This window comes from Lacerta agilis, chromosome 9 (assembly GCF_009819535.1).
Source record: "Lacerta agilis isolate rLacAgi1 chromosome 9, rLacAgi1.pri, whole genome shotgun sequence".
Lineage (NCBI taxonomy): Eukaryota > Metazoa > Chordata > Lepidosauria > Squamata > Lacertidae > Lacerta > Lacerta agilis.
In genome coordinates, this window is record NC_046320.1 from 15,406,520 (window position 1) to 15,424,259 (window position 17,740).

General features: G+C 41.0%; 1 protein-coding gene across 3 annotated transcripts; it reads left to right on the forward strand.

The window, feature by feature from the left end:
* The first annotated feature begins 286 nt into the window (after positions 1 to 286).
* Positions 287 to 16,740, forward strand: PI4K2B (phosphatidylinositol 4-kinase type 2 beta). 3 transcript variants are annotated; one of them, XM_033159995.1, is made up of 11 exons: positions 287 to 653; positions 2,564 to 2,730; positions 5,114 to 5,314; positions 5,930 to 6,061; positions 7,740 to 7,893; positions 10,779 to 10,846; positions 11,678 to 11,777; positions 12,776 to 12,909; positions 13,174 to 13,233; positions 14,551 to 14,734; positions 14,782 to 16,740. In XM_033159995.1, exons 1-10 carry the CDS (start codon positions 302 to 304, stop codon positions 14,722 to 14,724), a joined length of 1,542 nt encoding a protein of 513 aa, XP_033015886.1. In that variant the 5' UTR covers positions 287 to 301; the 3' UTR covers positions 14,725 to 14,734; positions 14,782 to 16,740. The 3 variants fall into 3 exon arrangements, with proteins under 3 accessions (XP_033015886.1, XP_033015887.1, XP_033015888.1); XM_033159996.1 differs by having other exon boundaries at positions 2,573 to 2,730; XM_033159997.1 differs by lacking the exons at positions 14,551 to 14,734; positions 14,782 to 16,740 and adding exons at positions 13,296 to 13,372; positions 13,581 to 13,609 and having other exon boundaries at positions 13,174 to 13,265.
* Positions 16,741 to 17,740: the final 1,000 nt, after the last annotated feature.

Below are 17,740 nucleotides of genomic sequence, written 5' to 3' on the forward strand. Positions count from 1 at the left end.
CCTCCTCCACCAGCAACACCTGTAGCAACGGGATGCTGGCCCTTTAAATTCTCAGGTAAGGCGCTTCCGCCCTGCCTGCCTGCCTGCCTGCCTCCTCCCCTTCACACACACCCTACGCCCACCGTCCCGCGCCAGCCGCGCGCGCACGCGCAGTAGGCCACTCGCGCTCAAACTCGCCTTCCCGCCCCCACCCCTCTTCCGACGCCGCCCGGTCCCTGAGTTTTTCCCTCAGTTTCGCGAGAGGAGGGAGAGGAGGCGGCGGGACCTTTTGCCCGAACTTAGCGCCCGCTTTCCCCCCCTCATGGCGGAGTCCGGGGCCGAGCCGGTTCTCGGCCCAGAGGACGGCGGGGAGGAGGAGGCGGAGGAGGAGGAGGAGGAAGAGGCTGACGACGAGGAGCTGCTCCAGCTGGGGACGGAGACGGGGCCCGGCAGCAGCAGCAGCAGCAGGGCCGCGAGGGGGACTCCGGGCGGCGCCGTCAGGGTCAGCCTCGGGGGAGGCGCGGCGGCTGGGCCGCAGCTGGACTACGATGGGAGAGCCGGCGACGCGGAGGGCGACGAGTACGGGAGCGACGACGACGAAGAAGAGGAGCCTCTGCTGGGCTTGGCGGCCTCGGGACGGCGTGGCGGCCGACAACGCCGACGCAGCGCCACAGGTGAGAGTCGCCGCTGCGCGCCCGGGTTCTGCCCCCCAGTTTGTTTGGTCGTTTCCACGGTGAGGCGAGTTCGCAGCGCCCAGGTGGGTGGGTGGGTGGCTGGCTGGCTGGCTGGGGGAAGGTGGTCGGGCTGTCATCCGGGGGCCTCTCGGTATTTTGCCCTTTTTTAAAAAAAAAAAGAGAGAGAGCTGGACCTCTCCCTCCTCCTCCCTTTTCACTTAATTAAGGCGGCGCCCACCCCCCAGTATATGAATTTCCCACATCCCCGCAGCTGAAATAGAACCGTTCGTTTTGCTTCCTCGAGTGTATGTAACTTTGTCCCTTGCCCCCCCCCCCCCATGAAAGCAGGAGGTGGCCTCTCTTGTCAGGTTAATCTGGGTGTAGGGAGCAGGGAAGGGGCTATTTTTTTCTGCTTGTGTTCTTGACATTTGTGTGTCGACCGCCATCCACTTTTGTTTTTTGATGTTTTGCGTATCATCCGCATTTCGACCCTCTTTAAGTCCTACCGCCTCGTAGTTTTTAGCATCCGTAAATAGTGTTGTTGTTTTTAGCGTTGTTCCAAGTGCTTAATTCCCCCTGGTCTGCAAACCTACTGCAACAGAATGAGGTGGCAGGTGCTGGCTGCTTGTGGTTGCTAATCTTTATTATTATTATTATTATTATTATTATTATTAAAAGAAGCTTCTTGCAGGTGTAGGAAGCCAGGAGACCGGGCTGGAGCCTTTCACTCCTGATGTACTTGTGTGTTGGGAATATTTTTTGGACCAATTGGATACGTTGCTTGCTGTTGGACCACAACTGCGGAGACCCAGCTTCAAATTCCCTCTTGGTAGCTCACTGGATGACCTGGGCCAGTCACTCTGACTCAGTCTAATCCACCTCATTAGGGTTATTATGGGGATAATGCCATGAACACAAGCCTTAAACTCTGATCAGCAAACCCAAAATACATCCCTTCTCCTGAATCCTAAGGTGGTATAGTATATTCCACCATGCCATTCATTCTTTTGCTTGTGCAGACCAAGCCTAAGTAATCCTTGGGAAAACTCTGTAAAGTAGGTTACTGCTGTTATCTGTATATTGCAGGTGAAGGGGAGGATTAATAATCTGTCTTTGGTTACTCCATGAGCTCCTTGTAGAAGTGAGTTGTGAACCAAGAAGTCCCCAATTCAGAAATGCCATTCTGTCTTAAAGCAAGAAGTCCACCTGATGATATGGCTGATCAGATGCATGCTAGCAAAACAGTGCATGAAGCACTGTTTGGCCCTCATGTCTGGCAAACAGACATTTTTTTCAGTAGGTATAGTTATTCGAATTTGCTGTCATAGTGAACAGTTGCTAAAAGGTACAAAGTTTAGGTAACCTGGATTGATACCTGAATTAGTTTGCTTTTCTCTCTCCCATTCCTTTCTCTCCTCCTAGATTGTGAACCTTCAGGCAGCAGCTGGCTATCTCATATTTTAATCTCTGTATAGCACTTAGGAAATATAGGTGCTTTATAACTATTACAGTCATACCTCTAGATACAATCGCTGCGGGTTGCGAACGGCGCGGGTTACGAACACGCCGAACCCGGAAGTACTGGAGCGGGTTACTTCTGGGTTCGGCGGTTTGCGCATGTGCAGACGTGTCAAATGACGTCATGCGCAGAAGCGCCACATCACAACCCGCATGTGCGCAGAAGCGGCGCTGTGGGTTGTGTTCTGCTCCGGATGCGAATGGGGTTCCGGAACGGATCCCGTTCGCATCCAGAGGTACCACTGTATTGCAATCCCATGCCCACTTACCAGTACCTGGGAGTACACTCTATGTTGGGACCTAATGGGAATTTCTTTTGCATAGACATGCATAGGGTTGTGTGGTAAGTGATAAACCCAGTTGACAGTCCTAATTTAAACTGTTTTATTTAGCACATACAGGAAATGTTGGAAGTATTGCAGAAATGAACTTCTTCTTGGATGACCCAGAATTTGCTGAAATTATGCAGCAAGCAGAACAAGCCATAGAAAGTGGAGTCTTTCCAGAAAGAATATCACAGGGATCCAGTGGGAGCTACTTTGTCAAAGATCCTAAGAGAGTGAGTGCATTGTTTCCCAGACGTGTTTACCTGATTTGTAAAAATAAATAAATGGTGGAATAACCTTGCTGAACTAATGGGCAAAGTTAAGTACACATTGTCACATTGGGGCTTGTTTTGTTAATCCCACACTACGATTTCTACAGATGAAATGAAGAAACTGGAAAAAAATACCCCCCCCCCCTAATGATCATATTAAAATAATGGTAAAGGGTCAAAAAACTCTTGCTTACTTTTATAACGTAATATTTTAAAGACAAAGGAACAGGTTGTATATTAAATTGTTATGGCCTTTGGTTAATACAATAAATTTTGGTATATTAACTAGACTTCAGGAAGATCTCATCCAGCATGGCATCCTAGAGAAGGAGTTTGAAAAATGTGGACCAGACAGTGGCAGAAAATATTTATTACTTGCCATGGTCTCATGGTCTTTTCAACTTCAGTGAAGAAATTGGGCTTGAAGAATTCAATTAAAACAGCTTTAACATGAAATCTGTTGTATTGCAGCATTCTATTTCAAACCAGTTCTGTGACTTTCTCATTACTATCTGTGGCAATAAGCAAACCTTTGTCTCTTTCTCAACTCATTTGTATTCACATGCAATATCTAAATGAGAGGTCTGCAACAGCTATATTGCCAAAGTATGTTCCAGAATATATCAGGAGTGCCAGGGTGTAGTTGTAACTCATGTGGCTTGTGTCCTTAGGGATAGCTTGGAGAATTGTGTGGGTGAGCACAGGTTTAGGTTATAATCCTAACCACTTTACCTGGGAGTACACCCCATTTAATTCAGCAGGACTTCTGAGTTCAGCAACTTTTGAGTGGTCTGAAAAGCATTTGATATATTTATATATGGGCATTAAAATTAACTTCAAATGTTCCTGCATTGCAGGGGGTTGGACTAGATAACCCTTGGGTCCCTTCCAACTCTACAATTCTATTAACATGGTGTATTATTTCAGTTTGGTTTGCTGAATATAAATGAACTGTGTTAAATCAAGATTCCAGTTGACTTCAGGGCATCGGGAGTTTTTCTGGAAACCAGTCCTTTAGTAATAGTAATATTTATACCATGCCCATCTGGTTGTGTTTCCCCAGCCACCCTGGGCGGCTTCCAGCAAAATATAAAGACATAATGAAACATCAAACATTAAAAACTTCCTGATACAGGGCTGGCTATAAAAAGGGGAAAGACACAGGGCTGTAGATAGGATAGTGTGGTCAGAAAATAGAATATTGACTAGCAGGCACAGGTGTTTTTAGTAGCAACCATTTTAGCTGGAGCTATGCAATTAGCTGTAAGAGACAATAGCTAATGTTGTATATTCAGAGCCAGAAACTCATTTCCCTGAGGCAGCATCTAGTTTCTGGTATACCATGTTAATGATTCTTGGCAGGGGGGATTGTCTCATTCCATGCCATGTGTGTACCATTGGTAGCAAAAGACTGACTCCAAAGTACTGACTCAGCCATTCTGAGCCTTTTAAATTTGTCTTATTTAGCTAATGTTGCTTACCTACAGAAGATTTCTAGCAGAATTTTTTATTATACAGTATAGAGAGGCTGTGTTCTATAGAGAGACAGTGTTCTCGAAGCGACTAGCATGAGTTTGGCCAAACTGCGGGAGGCAGTGGAGGATAGGGGTGCCTTGCATGTTCTGGTCCATGGGGTCACAAAGAGTCGGACACAACTGAATGACTGAACAACAACAACATAGAGAGGCTATTTATTTTTAAAATACTCTATTTCTATGGGTACATAGGTTGTATTTCTGCTGCATATGTCCTCTAAGCCATTCTTTTAGGCCACTCACGAGTAGTTTAGTGAAGGCATTGCAACTTAGAAGCTAAAGGCACAGAATCTGATTCCTCCCGCTTAAAATGCACTATGTGAAATATGTGTTACTGTGTACACTGTTTGAGAAAGTGTGTGTACTTGTTTGAAGGGAACGCTTACACATTCATGAACCATTTTTGTCATGAATTTAGAATTTGCAGACCATTTTATACTGTACCAAATGAAGATGTTAATGTTTTGTTTCCTGTTTTGCTGACTTTTTACAAAGTGTATTTATATTGTACTTGAGCCACAAAGAAGAGATTTTGTAAGAGCTGCTAGTCACCTTAACAAAACCCAGTAAAATAGTCTTGTTGTTGCTTTCTCCAACCGTGTGATGCTAAGTCACATCACGCAATGCAGAACAGCATGGTTGCATTCCACAGTGTGAGTTGTAATAGGTGTGGCCCTAGTGAGAACTCTAGCCAAGGCTACTCCGGAGCCAAACTGTTCCATAGATGATAAAATACCAGGTGGACATAATACTTTCTTTCACTACAGAATGAAGGCATTTTAATAAAGACTAACTACTTCTTTCCTCAGAAATCTATTGGAGTGTTTAAACCAAAATCTGAAGAGCCTTATGGTCACCTAAATCCAAAATGGACCAAGTATTTTCACAAAATGTGTTGCCCTTGCTGTTTTGGCAGAGGCTGTCTTGTTCCTAATCAGGGATACCTCTCTGAAACTGGTGCCTATCTTGTGGACAGTAAATTGGGATTGGGAGTGGTGCCTAAAACAAAGGTAAGAAAGATTTGTACCAGGAGATGACTCTGTAGAAATGAGACTTTGCAACCTAAGCAATGTGTAACTAGGGGTGCAGGGAGGGTGGGAGGCACTGGGAGCCACACCGCAGGGGGAGGCACGTACCATGTCCAAGCCATACGTCTCTCCTGGGAGTTATGCGGTGGCTTGGGAACAGACTCCGTGCTGCCCGAAAAAGCAACATGGGTCTGCAAGGCACCAGAGCAGAATGTGGCTTGGACACTGGGATTCTGTTCCTAGGAAGTGATGACCAAAGTCACTGTGGCACATATCTTAATGTCTAACCAGGACAGCTGTAATATTTTCTACATGGGCTGCTTTTGAAGCTTATCCTTATACTTCAATTAGTTCAAACTGAGGCTGCCCATTTAATTACAGGATTAAGCTGAAGGAAGCACATTACACTTATGTTCAGAACAGCTTTACGGGCTTCCCATCGTTTCTGGACAAAACAAAGTGTTTTTAATCTTTGAAGTTCAAAATGGTTGAGGCCCAGTTACCTAAGCCAACACCTTATCCCCTATATTAAATGTCCACACCTATAGTCTCCAAAGCTAAAGACTTTAAATCCTGTTTTATGTTGTTTATTTTAAGGTTATCTGGATCGTTAGTGAAACCTTCAACTACAGTGCAATAGATCGTGCAAAATCAAGAGGCAAAAAATATGCTTTAGAAAAAGTGCCAAAAGTTGGCAAAAAATTTCATCGAATAGGACTACCTCCTAAGGTAAGCCCTTTGAAATGCTTTATTTCCATAGCGTTTCAAGGGATTCCCTCCCTTTCTGTTGGTTAGAATTCAAAAAACAGTATATCCTCATACCAAATGCCCAATTTTTGAAAGTGGGGATTGCATCTCAGAAGAAAAGTTAGAAAGAAAACCAAAAAGTTAGAAAGAAAAAGAAAAGTTAGAAAGAAAACCAAACACCTCACTGGGTATACAAACACTCATGGTTTTACTTTTGTTCCGAAATAATACTTTGTGGGTTTTGTACGTCTTTTCTTTGACCTTCTTTGTTTGTTTGGCCTTATTAAGACTGTTATCACTTTTTCCTTACTGCTGCCACTTACTTCCTATTAACTCTTATTATCTTCAGATTTCTATATAATCCCCGTTGCTCAAAAGAGTCCTACAAATGACACTGAGAAGTTATCCAGGCTCTAGGACAATATAGGCACAGCTGCCTGATTGGCGCAGTTCAGAAGTGCAGAAACGAGAATATGGCCAAGAAAATTGCTGAATAACATTTTCCAGGTGGTGATGCAATTTCCTGCATAGTTCATGCCTCCCACCATGATTAGCATAGTCAAAATAATACCAATCAAGAGATACACCGTATTTTCCAGCGTATAAGACGACTGGGCGTATAAGACGACCCCCAACTTTTCCAGTTAAAATATACAGTTTGAGATATACTCGACCGCAGATTCTCCACCCGGCATATAAGACGACCCCTGACTTTTGAGAAGATTTTCCTGGATTAAAAAGTAGTCTTATACGCCAGAATATACAGTATCTCAAACTTGCATTATTTTCATAGGTCTCCACAACCAGGCTATTCAAATTCAGAGTTCTAATGTGTCCATAACAGGGAATGTCTTAAATAGTTCCACTACTGCGAGACTTATCTAGGGTTGCCATACGTCCAGAATTTTCTGGACATAGCCAGGATTCGGCCGTCAGAAACAGTGTATGGGCGGAAATCGCTGAAACATCCAAGAAAATCCGGGTGTATGGCAACCCACCTTGGCAGTGTCATTTTTGGCAATTATCCTTAAAAATAGCTCTTTTTTGCCCAAAAGGCTCAATAAATTTTGTGTCCGGATTTTCAGTTACTGAAACCTATTCAGCCTCACCTATTGCTTCAGTTTTCTTTTCCCTAGCATATGCTTGAATATTTTTGGCTATTTTAACAGCTCTCAGATCTCAACTTGAATCAATTTCATGGGCTGAATCTATTCCAAGTCCAGAGTTTTGGAGGACAAGTCTATTAATAGCTTCTGGTTATGATTATTATTATTATTTCTCCAATATGCCTCTGAATACCAGGTGCCAAGGTTAAAAAGTGGGTGCATGCTATTGCGCTTGTATATCCTGCTTGTGGGCTTCCCATAGGCATCTGGTTGGCCACTGCGACAACAGGATGCTGGACTGGAAGGGCCACTGATCTGAACCAGCAGGCTCTTTTATGTTCTTATTTATGTCAGAATCAGCAGGGCTGTTCTTTTGTTCTTATGCTACAATTGTTCTTGAGGCAGGACACTAAATAAATAATTAATTTAAATTAATAAATTTAAAATAAATAAGCAGTTGATATCATGCAAATTACAAACAGAAGACTACTATTAGGTACTTTAAAAATCAATTTTGTTCCTTTTCTTAATGCAAGGTTTATTTTAAATTTCAGGTTGGCTCCTTTCAGCTATTTGTGGAAGGCTACAAAGAAGCTGACTTTTGGCTCAGGAAATTTGAAACAGACCCTTTGCCCGAGAATACAAGGAAACAATTTCAGTCTCAGTTTGAAAGATTGGTAGTACTTGATTACATAATCAGAAACACTGGTATTTAATATATTTTTTAACTTCCATAGCTCATACTCCTTTTTCTGGCATATCTGTTCAACAAATAATTAGGTGGGCTCCCAGTGGGAGATTCCCTAGGGCAGCTGAATCGAGTGGGGGTCCATGTTAGTGCAGATCCTTAAATTCTCATTTGTTCCTTTGTACCCCTATCTGTAGCTGCCCCACACAGGTGAAGTCAGGTCTGGGACAGGTGGTGGTGGTTTGTATGGAATAGCCTCACAGATAAAGTTTGGAGCCATGCCAGTATTCATTAGGTCCTTGGCTGGTGGTTTTCAAACCCTATTTGAGAGATTTGACACTGTTTGAAGCAATATGCTTATACGGTGCTAGAGCAGGGATGGGAAATCTGGTTCAGCTTGAGGATCACATTCCCATCTGAGCAACCTTTTGGGGGGCGCATGGCAGTGGTAGGCTTGAGCAGACAATAGATGTGAATTTTAATTTTGTATAGTAGACTAACCCCCAGCTGGGAAAACAAGAAGCATTATCAGAATCCAGGATCATATTTCAGCTTTGCAATAATACTCAAGGAGTGTGCAAAGCAGGGCTGGTGAGCCTAGGAAGAGTCCCAAGGGCCAGATAGAGGGCTGCATTTGGCCCCAGGGTCCTACTCCTGTGCCAAAAAAAGGGCAATTCCTATGAATGTCCATTCTTTGATGTGATGTACTAATGATGTACTATGATTCAAGCAAGGCATTCCACTCCATTTTAGTGGAAAGGCTTCTCGTATTATTACTTTGAGAAGGACTTCTGAGAGTTGTTGCCAGTCAAATGTTTGGGTTGGACTGATACTCTCTGTTCCTGAGATTATAAAAGGCAGCTCATTTATACATAAACCCTTTCTAGAAGGGTAGCTGTGTTTGTCTCAGTATTCTTTCGTTGCTCGTAAGGGAGTAGAAATCTTTACCATTTCATCGTCATCTTCATCAGGTTTTCAAATACATTCCTAGGAACAAATGAGAAAGTGTGAACTAAACCAAACAGAAACTGTCACACCATAGTCAAGATGGTTGTGTGCAAGTGCTTCCTCATCAGTGTGTTCTCATTAGTTTAGTTGGTGATCCTTTAAAGATGTGGGCAACAAAATGTCATAACCGGCCCATGTAACAGAATAGCTGTGGCTTTATCTTCCCAAACTGTGTGTCACGACATCGGCTGCAGTGTGTCGTGCGAACGTTCCCCACACTCCTCCTGGGGCTGGAAAGGGGTTAGTTTAACCTGACTTACTTTGTTGCGGAATGATGCATGTCTAAAAAGCGTGCCACTGACATGAAAAGTTTGGAAAGCTCGGATCTACTCCTTACTCTGAGATTTATCTGTGGGACCATTAAAATGATATACACTGTAGCAACATAGTGTTATTTGCAGCAGTGGTTCTTCAGAGATGTTTGACCTACACACTCAGCGGAAGATAGCTCAGTTGGTAGAGCATGAGACTCTTATTAATTTCAGTGTCGTGGGTTTGAGCTCCACATTGGGCAAAAGGCTCCTGCATTGCAGGGGGTTGGACTAGATGATCCTCGTGGTCCCTTCCAACTCTACAGTCCTATGATTCTATGACTCCCCAATGCCTACACTTGTGGATAGCTTTTTTAAGGTTCCCATTTGATCTCTCAGCAGCTACTTTGACATAGTCAGTGGGAAATGGCTCCTGTTAGAAAATGTCACTTCTAAAAGGCAACTGCTGCTGCAGAGGAGAATTAACTGGTGTTGGGTGCCAGCTCCTGTTTCTTCTTTCTGGCTGTCCCATGTATTCTTAAGTCTCCAAAAACTGTCCCACCAGCTCCTTCCTCAAATGGTTATTTATTTTATCATTTAAAAACAAACAAACAAACACCCAGACATGCACATGATGCAGTTCATAAGACAGTGTTATAATAGGACTAGGTTACATTGATATTGTCCTGGAATTTTTCATTCCACAATAAAATAAATAAAGACCACCGTTCTAAGAAACTTTGTTCATTGCTTGCTTTTCTGTAGTACATTAAATTTGTCATTAGTACAACATCCCAGTTTCTCCACAACCTTTCTGAAACGAATGGTCCCATCATGTTTTTACAAGCTTTCACAATACATATTTTCAGAGCTGGGAGGTAATATATTACTTCCACATCTCCCTCTAGTACTGTATATTTCAGATAACATAATAGTAGTTTTTTAAGGTCATATGGTATTGGATACACTATTATTTATGTAATGAAATTACAAATTGTCCTCCAATTTTTTTGGATTATTGCGACAGTGTCAAAATATGTATACAGTATAAAATCTGAAAGAGATCCATTGACTTTCCAGAACTTTGCACAGTTGGATATATGTGACTTGATCAGCATGGTGTTAGATTAGTGTAGCTTTTTATAAACATTTTCCTTTAGCTCTGTCAATATTTATCTTAGTTGAATCTTGGCCCATGTCCAACTCCATTCTGCTGTAGCTTCCTTAAATGTTTAGTGAGCAGAGGAGGAATTTGTTCTGTTTCTTCCTTTATAAGTAAAGGAGTATATAAGCAAAGGAGTCTTACTGTTCTAAGAAAGCGACCCAAATATTTTTGGGAACTTCTGCCTCAGCACAAATAAAGTCCCCCTTGTAGTTAAACAGGGGCGGGGAGGACCAAAAACAACAATCATATAATGCAATTCAAAATATGAGTTGTATCATGAGGCTTGCATGTTTTGACTATTGCTGCTTCATGAAAAAACTTGGCATTGTAATTTAGATGCAACTTTTATTTATAGAACTATCCCTGTTCTTTAAAAATGATACATTTATGATAATTATATTGGAATTCTTCATTTCAAATATATGCTTTATTCTAATGCATTTCACTGATTCTGCCCCCCCCCCCCTTATTGTATTTGAAGATAGAGGCAATGACAATTGGCTAGTCAGATATGAAAAGCAGAGTGATGAGCGTGAACTTTCTGATAAGGTAAGACAAAAGTTGCTTGTGCCATCATTAAATAATACAGATATCGGTAATAAGACAGTGTCTGCATTCAGGCTTACAATCTAAATGCCATGAGGGAAAAGGAAAAGGAAATTGGGGGGGGGGCAGGCTTAGGCACTTAGTTCTTGTTCTTAGTTCTTGTAACAACCAGAATAAATTAAAAGAGTTCCACAAGAGGAGGATCAAAATGTTGCAGATCTCTCAGCTCAGCCCTGAATCCTTATGTGCATGTGTGTATGTCTCTCAGCTGTAGCTTGATATAATGACTGCTGATAGATGACAGTTGGAGAAAAATGTAATAACAGGCACACAGGTATGTTAAAGTGATGTTTCCTAAACCTTAAAATCAAATAGGAAAGCTTTGTTGTCATGTCAGATATCATATTTGGAGTTATTTTAATCCCACAAACAGATTACACTTCCTATCTTATCCCACATGTTACATTCAAAATTATTAATGTTATGTGGATTACTGCAGGTAGAACAAACAGTTGATAACAACTGTCATCCCGTTACATTAGGCCAAGAGCAACAGAAGTGAGCACACCCTCTCAGACTAATAAAAACACTAAACTAGTGTTGCAGTAAGGCAAGAGTGGTGGAATATATGCACAACGTGGAATTTTGGATATTGTTGGATTGACCTTGTGATGTGATGAGCATATTATATAACCAGTAATTAATATATTTGATGTTTTTTGAGTTGTTTGTCACCTATGTAGCTTTATAAGTATCTTTGTTTATTGTATAATACTGTTTCTGTGACTATTCAGAATAAAAATAATTTTAAAACTAAAAGTACTTTTCTTGCAGGATATTCAGTGGATTGATAAAAAAGAACCTATTATTAAAATTGCAGCAATTGATAATGGTTTAGCTTTTCCTTTCAAACACCCTGATGAATGGAGAGCATGTAAGTTAAAAAAACAACAAGAAGAAGTTGAATAAATGTATCTACTTTTCGCGTGTGTGACTATCTCTAAATAACTTGTTTGTCTTGTGGTACATCATAGTGATTATGTATTTTGCTCATAGATGGTATAAAATCTTGAGAGCTATCGCTGCCACCCATGTGAACCTCCCTAAGCACTAAGGTCTGCTGGGAATGCAAGACTCTGCCTCCTGTCTCTTGTAGTGGCAAAGGTGCATGGTGGGACATTTTATATGGATGCGGGTGGCACTGTGGTCTAAACCACTGAGCCTTGGGCTTGCTGATCAGAAGGTCGGTGGTTCGCGACGGGGTGAGCTCCCATTGCTCGGTCCCAGCTCTTGCCAACCCAGCAGTTTGAAAGCACGTCAAAGTGCAAGTAGATGAATAGGTACCGCTCCAGCAGGAAGGTAAACGGCGTTTCTATGCGCTGCTCTGATTTCACCAGAAGCGGCTTAGTCATGCTGGCCACATGACCCAGCAAAACTGTCTGTGGACAAACGTCAACTCCCTCGGCCAGTAAAGCGAGATGAGCGCCACAACCCCAGAGTCATTCACGACTGGACTTAACTGTCAGGGGTCCTTTACCTTTTTACCCATCCTTTTGAAAAAACCCTTTCAAAGGAAGTGCACCATGCCCCCACTTTTTTGAGCTTTCATCATCTTAGCAGAATGTCATTACTTAAAACTGTTTTTGAAAAGAAAGAGAACGATGCTATCTATTATTAACTTGTAGCTGGTTGTTTTATATTATATTTTGTATTTATGGTGTTTTTAGCACTAAATTGGCATAATTGCTCTTCTCATCTGCATCTTTTTTCAGTCTTTCAACTTGTCAATTAACAGGTTAATTTTAGTTCATTTTTAGCACAAGGTTGTAAACAGGATTGTGTATATCAAGTTGCAATTCCTGAAGTCAGCAAATGCATCTAAAAGCTTCACTATGTAAACCACCTTTTTTTTCCCTTCCTATCTTCCGCTAGATCCATTTCATTGGGCTTGGCTTCCACAAGCAAAGGTCCCCTTTTCTCAAGAAACAATAGATTTGATTCTTCCTCGTATATCTGACATGAACTTTGTACAGGATCTTTGTGAAGATCTTTATGAATTGTTTAAGGTAACTTCAAAAATATATTTGGCAGAACTAGTTAAAGTAGTGTGCAATACCTGGCAGGAAATGTAAATGTTCCAAATTGGCGATAGCTGTGAAAGCAAAATGCTTGCAAATTATTTATGACAAATTCGGACCCCTGGCAAAATATGATTGATTATTTAAGGTGGCATGCTGTATACTGCTATAAAACTGGTTGCATAGGGGATAAGTTTAGTTGAGTTAAGAAACTTTCTAAAAAAAATTACTTTTTCATTTTTTTCAATTAAGACCGACAAAGGTTTTGACAAGGCTACATTTGAAAAGCAAATGTCTGTGATGAGAGGACAGGTAAGAATGCTTTTCATTGTAACTGTTCCTTTAAAAATACACTTCTGCAATATATGTATGCAGAAAACAATTATTCCTCAGTTGCTCTTCATTAAAGACAAAGTCAGTAATCCTCTACAGACTTATCTAGGATTTGATGGTACAGTGGTGCCTCGCTAGACGAAAATAATTTGTTCTGCGAGTATTTTCGTCTAGCGATTTTTTCGTCTAGCAAAGCACCAATGCAAACCGTGGTTTTCGCTAGACGGAAAAAAAAATTCGTCTTGCGAGGCAGCCTTCTGCTAGACGAATGCCTTCGTCTAGCGAGTTTTTCGTCTAGCGAGGCATTCGTCTAGCGGGGCACCACTGTACTTCTGATTAGAGGTATATAGCATTGTGCTATAAACTACATTGCATCTGGTTAAGACTTAACCAGTACTATAAACTGATGGGCAACAGCCTGGAAACAAACCCCCTGTGCCTCCAAATAGTTTCTTGACTTTGCTGATCATCTTGCAGTTGACTTGGTAAGGATCACCACACACTCCAACCCATATGGATGTTTCCATATTGCCCATTCTAATTTATTTCTATATTGCATTGTCTACAAATACATTTGTATTCAAAGTGGTTAATAGAAAATGGAAGTCTAAATACAGTAGTCACATTACATCACTATGATATAACATTGATCATTAAACAATTTTCATTTCAAATATATCAGAAATACAAGTTAGCCTAAAATGTAGCAGTAGGCCAGTTAAAAATATTCAATACCTTTGCATCCTAGGGTGGCCCCAACTGTCCCTCGTTCAAAAGTTTCTATACCTCAATTTGAAAAGTACTTCTGATACTCGGGGCCCCAGTACTGGATAGTATGGCAAGGAAACAGCCCATCCCCTAATGCAAACCACCTGTCCCCTAAACTTATTTTAGAAGTCCCCTCTAAACATGTTAAATTCTTATTTATACAGTTCACATCTTGCTCTTCATCTGAGGATCTCAGGGCAGGTAGTGGCAAAATTCAATAAAATGCCATATACCTAAGATCATGAAATCACCAGAATTGCAAAAATCACAGCAATTACACACCAGTGTCCGTTCACAAAAGCCTGGGTTTAAAAGCCATGTTGTGAGCTGGTACCTGAATGCTGTCAAAGTGGGTGCCACCCAAATATCATAGGACAAGGGAGTTCCAAAGCCAGGGTGCAACCACAAAGCAGTCCTATTCACACTTCAAATTTTACTTAAATTTTCTGAAATTTTACTTCAGTAAAATGAGCTTGTACTATAGTATCTTTATAGGCAGTTTGATGCCATATACTTTTGTGTCTACAGATACTTAATCTTATTCAGGCATTAAAGGATGGAAGAAGTCCTCTTCAGCTTGTTCAGATGCCTCGTGTGGTTGTGGAAAGAAGTCATGGTGGAAGTCAAGGACGAATTGTTCACCTGAGCAATGCGTTTACACAGACTTTCCATAGCCGGAAGCCTTTCTTTTCCTCTTGGTAGAGACACGTAAATGTCTTAAATAGATAGATTTTTTGTTATGGTTCTCAACCAGCACAAATGTCTTCAATTTAGCAAGACTCTGTTGTGTGAAAGTTTTAGAATAATGTAATTCTGCTGTACACAAAGTGCTGGACTGCCAAAACCTCAGAACTTTTTAAAAGTTTTGTGTTTTGAATGTAATACGTTTACAGTTTAAAATTGTGAAATTTTACTTCAGGGAAATGGACTTGTCCTATACTGTATTTTTATAGACAGTTTAATGTTTTCTGTATCTAACATTAAAAGGGAAAAGAAGTTTACAGATGCCAAAGACTACTTTTGCATAAATTGTAGGAAAGAACTGCTCTGTTGGATACAAATGTCAGAAATCAAAGTCTAATTTTCCTTCTTGGAAATGAAGCACAGCCTTTTCATTCCTCTACTGCAAGAAAGCTGCTTGAACTTTTGCAACAATTACCAAATATCTACATGGGTTTCTTACAGGTTTATAGTCTCACATATTACAGATTTATATTCTCAAATATTACAGAATTATATCTTGATCAGTTTACTGTGGAGATCCGGGACCAATACCATCACATCTTAATTTGGAGAATAAATGACATGAAATATGAAGTTAATCCTGCAAATCCGAAGGAAACTTAATTATTTCATAGTTTTTTATGCCCCGGTGTTTGTTTGTTTTTAACTGAATACACAAACCCTTACAAGTTGAGGCTTGCATCCCTCCCTCCTTCTGCATCAACAATTTGAGGGTGAAGATGGGAATGAGCCTAAATTTATGCCCCTCACATACTTAAATTATATTGTGTGATGTACATCCCACATGCAATGTGTGTGTAGATTTCACCCCTGCTTTAAAAAAAAAGGTGAAATTGTTTTAAATGGGTCCAGTTAATATATATGAAGCTCTCAGGTTATTCGTTGGAAATAGATGAACAAGTGGAGGAATGCTGATGCACTCCCCCATCTATAAACGGTACAGGTGGGGCTGTATGAGAATATTCTCTAAATCACTCACAGGTAGTGTTCTCCCCCCTGCCCAGCAACAATTGAACCAGCCACAGACCACTTTCTTAATACTTAAAACAAATCCTTATAGGGAAAAGAAGATGAAGGCATGTTTAATGTCCTTTATTGATACTTCAGGGTCTCCCAAGGTGTATTTGTAGATTAGAGTGACACTACATTTTTAGGAATGCACATACAGCTTGTCTCTTGCAAGGGATGGGTGGCATTCATTTGCATAGCTACGCCTTGTCTTGATTCTTTGTGGTTCATTTGTATAGATGGAGAATTGAAAAGGTTAATAGATTGATCAATCGCAATAATATATACGGTTTCTTGAAACTGCTATCAATGCCCATCAAATCCGTCGGCTGATGCCAAAGTGAAAACCTTCTGTTATTAATATATTAAGAGCCCGCCCCTCTGAATTGTTGGATAGCAGTACCCCAGCAGTCCAAACCTGACTGTGAATCAGAAGTTCATTCTGTGGGTTCCTGTCCATTTAGTCATGAGATTCCTCGGCAACCCAGAGCTATTTTGTTGGATTTAACTTGGCCTAAAACATCAGTTGCAGAGGTAATTTTACAGAAACTTGGAATTTAGTAATACCTGTTATATATTCATTGTTCTGCTTGAATGTGAGGACCTCAAGTACCATCTGTAGGAAAGATTGCTTCTATGAAAAATGTGGGGGAGGGTTTGTATTTTTAGCCATGCTGTTATCTCAAGCTGCTAAGCAATACTCCTGAACTCCCCAGATTGTCCTTTTTATTTTATTTTTTATGTTTTGAGGGGGTTGATAAAATGTAGCATGTTAGAGCAATGCACTTGATATACTAAAATGTCTAAGCCTTAAAATGTAAAGCATACTGTGGCTTAAAAAAACCTGTCACATTTCTAAGTTTACTGTGGCTTCAGTTTTTATCAACCCTTGTAATTTTTTTATGAATGCGTAAGATCACCAGACTTTGCTGTCTTAAAACAATAAAAATGATGATCTGAAATGTACCTCTTTTTTCTCATAATTATAGCATCTTTAATCCCACTTCTCTTCCATGAAGCTCAGGACTGGTATGCATGGGTTCCTCCCCACCACTTATTATTATTATTATTATTATTATTATTATTATTATTATTATTATTATCATCATCATCATCCTTGCAACAGTTATGTAAATTAATTCAGGCTGCTGGAAGCATCACGTGAGTTTACTCAGTTAATTTTATGACTGAATGGGATTCGAATCTTGGTTTCTGGCTCATGTCTTCCAACTCTACTGGCTACATTCACTGTGTAACCATGCATCAAAGACCAAAATCACTTGCTAGTCTTTATGCGTAGCATCCAAAGGGCATAGCATGTGTATGTGCTGCATAGACAAATTTATTTCCATGGGCAACCTTTGTAGGAGAGGTCATCAACCAGTGGTCAGGGATGATGGGAATTGTAATCCCAAAACATCTGGAGGGCCGAGTTTGGGGGTGCCTGGTGTAAAGCTTTCCTATCTTGGAATCAAGGTATTGAAATTTATGCTATACAGGCAGCATAATGGGGGTGGGGGGGAGGAGTGTTTATGGTAGTATTTATTATTTTTATTTACCTTTCCACCAAGGAGCTCAAGGTGACATATATGGTTCTCCCTCTTCCCATTTTATCCTTACAACAACCCTGTGGGGTAGACTAGGCTGAAAGATGGTGACTGGCCCTAGGCTGAGTGTGGACTAGAAAGAACCCTGGTCTCCCAGATCTTAGTCCAACACATGAACCACAGCACCACACTGGTTTCATGTATCTGACGTAATGAGCCATGAGCATAGCTCAAATTAAGTTCTGCAATGAAATGAGGAAGCTGCACACATGGAAATGCTCGGTGCAAATCTCAATTCCTCTCTAACTCAGCAGTTGCTTGCAGGTGAACAAACATCTTCGTTGGGCTGCATGTGAGCATAGGAAAACGCGAGTTGTTGGATCTTGGGGGGGTCTGACCCAAAATTTCAGGGTTTAAGC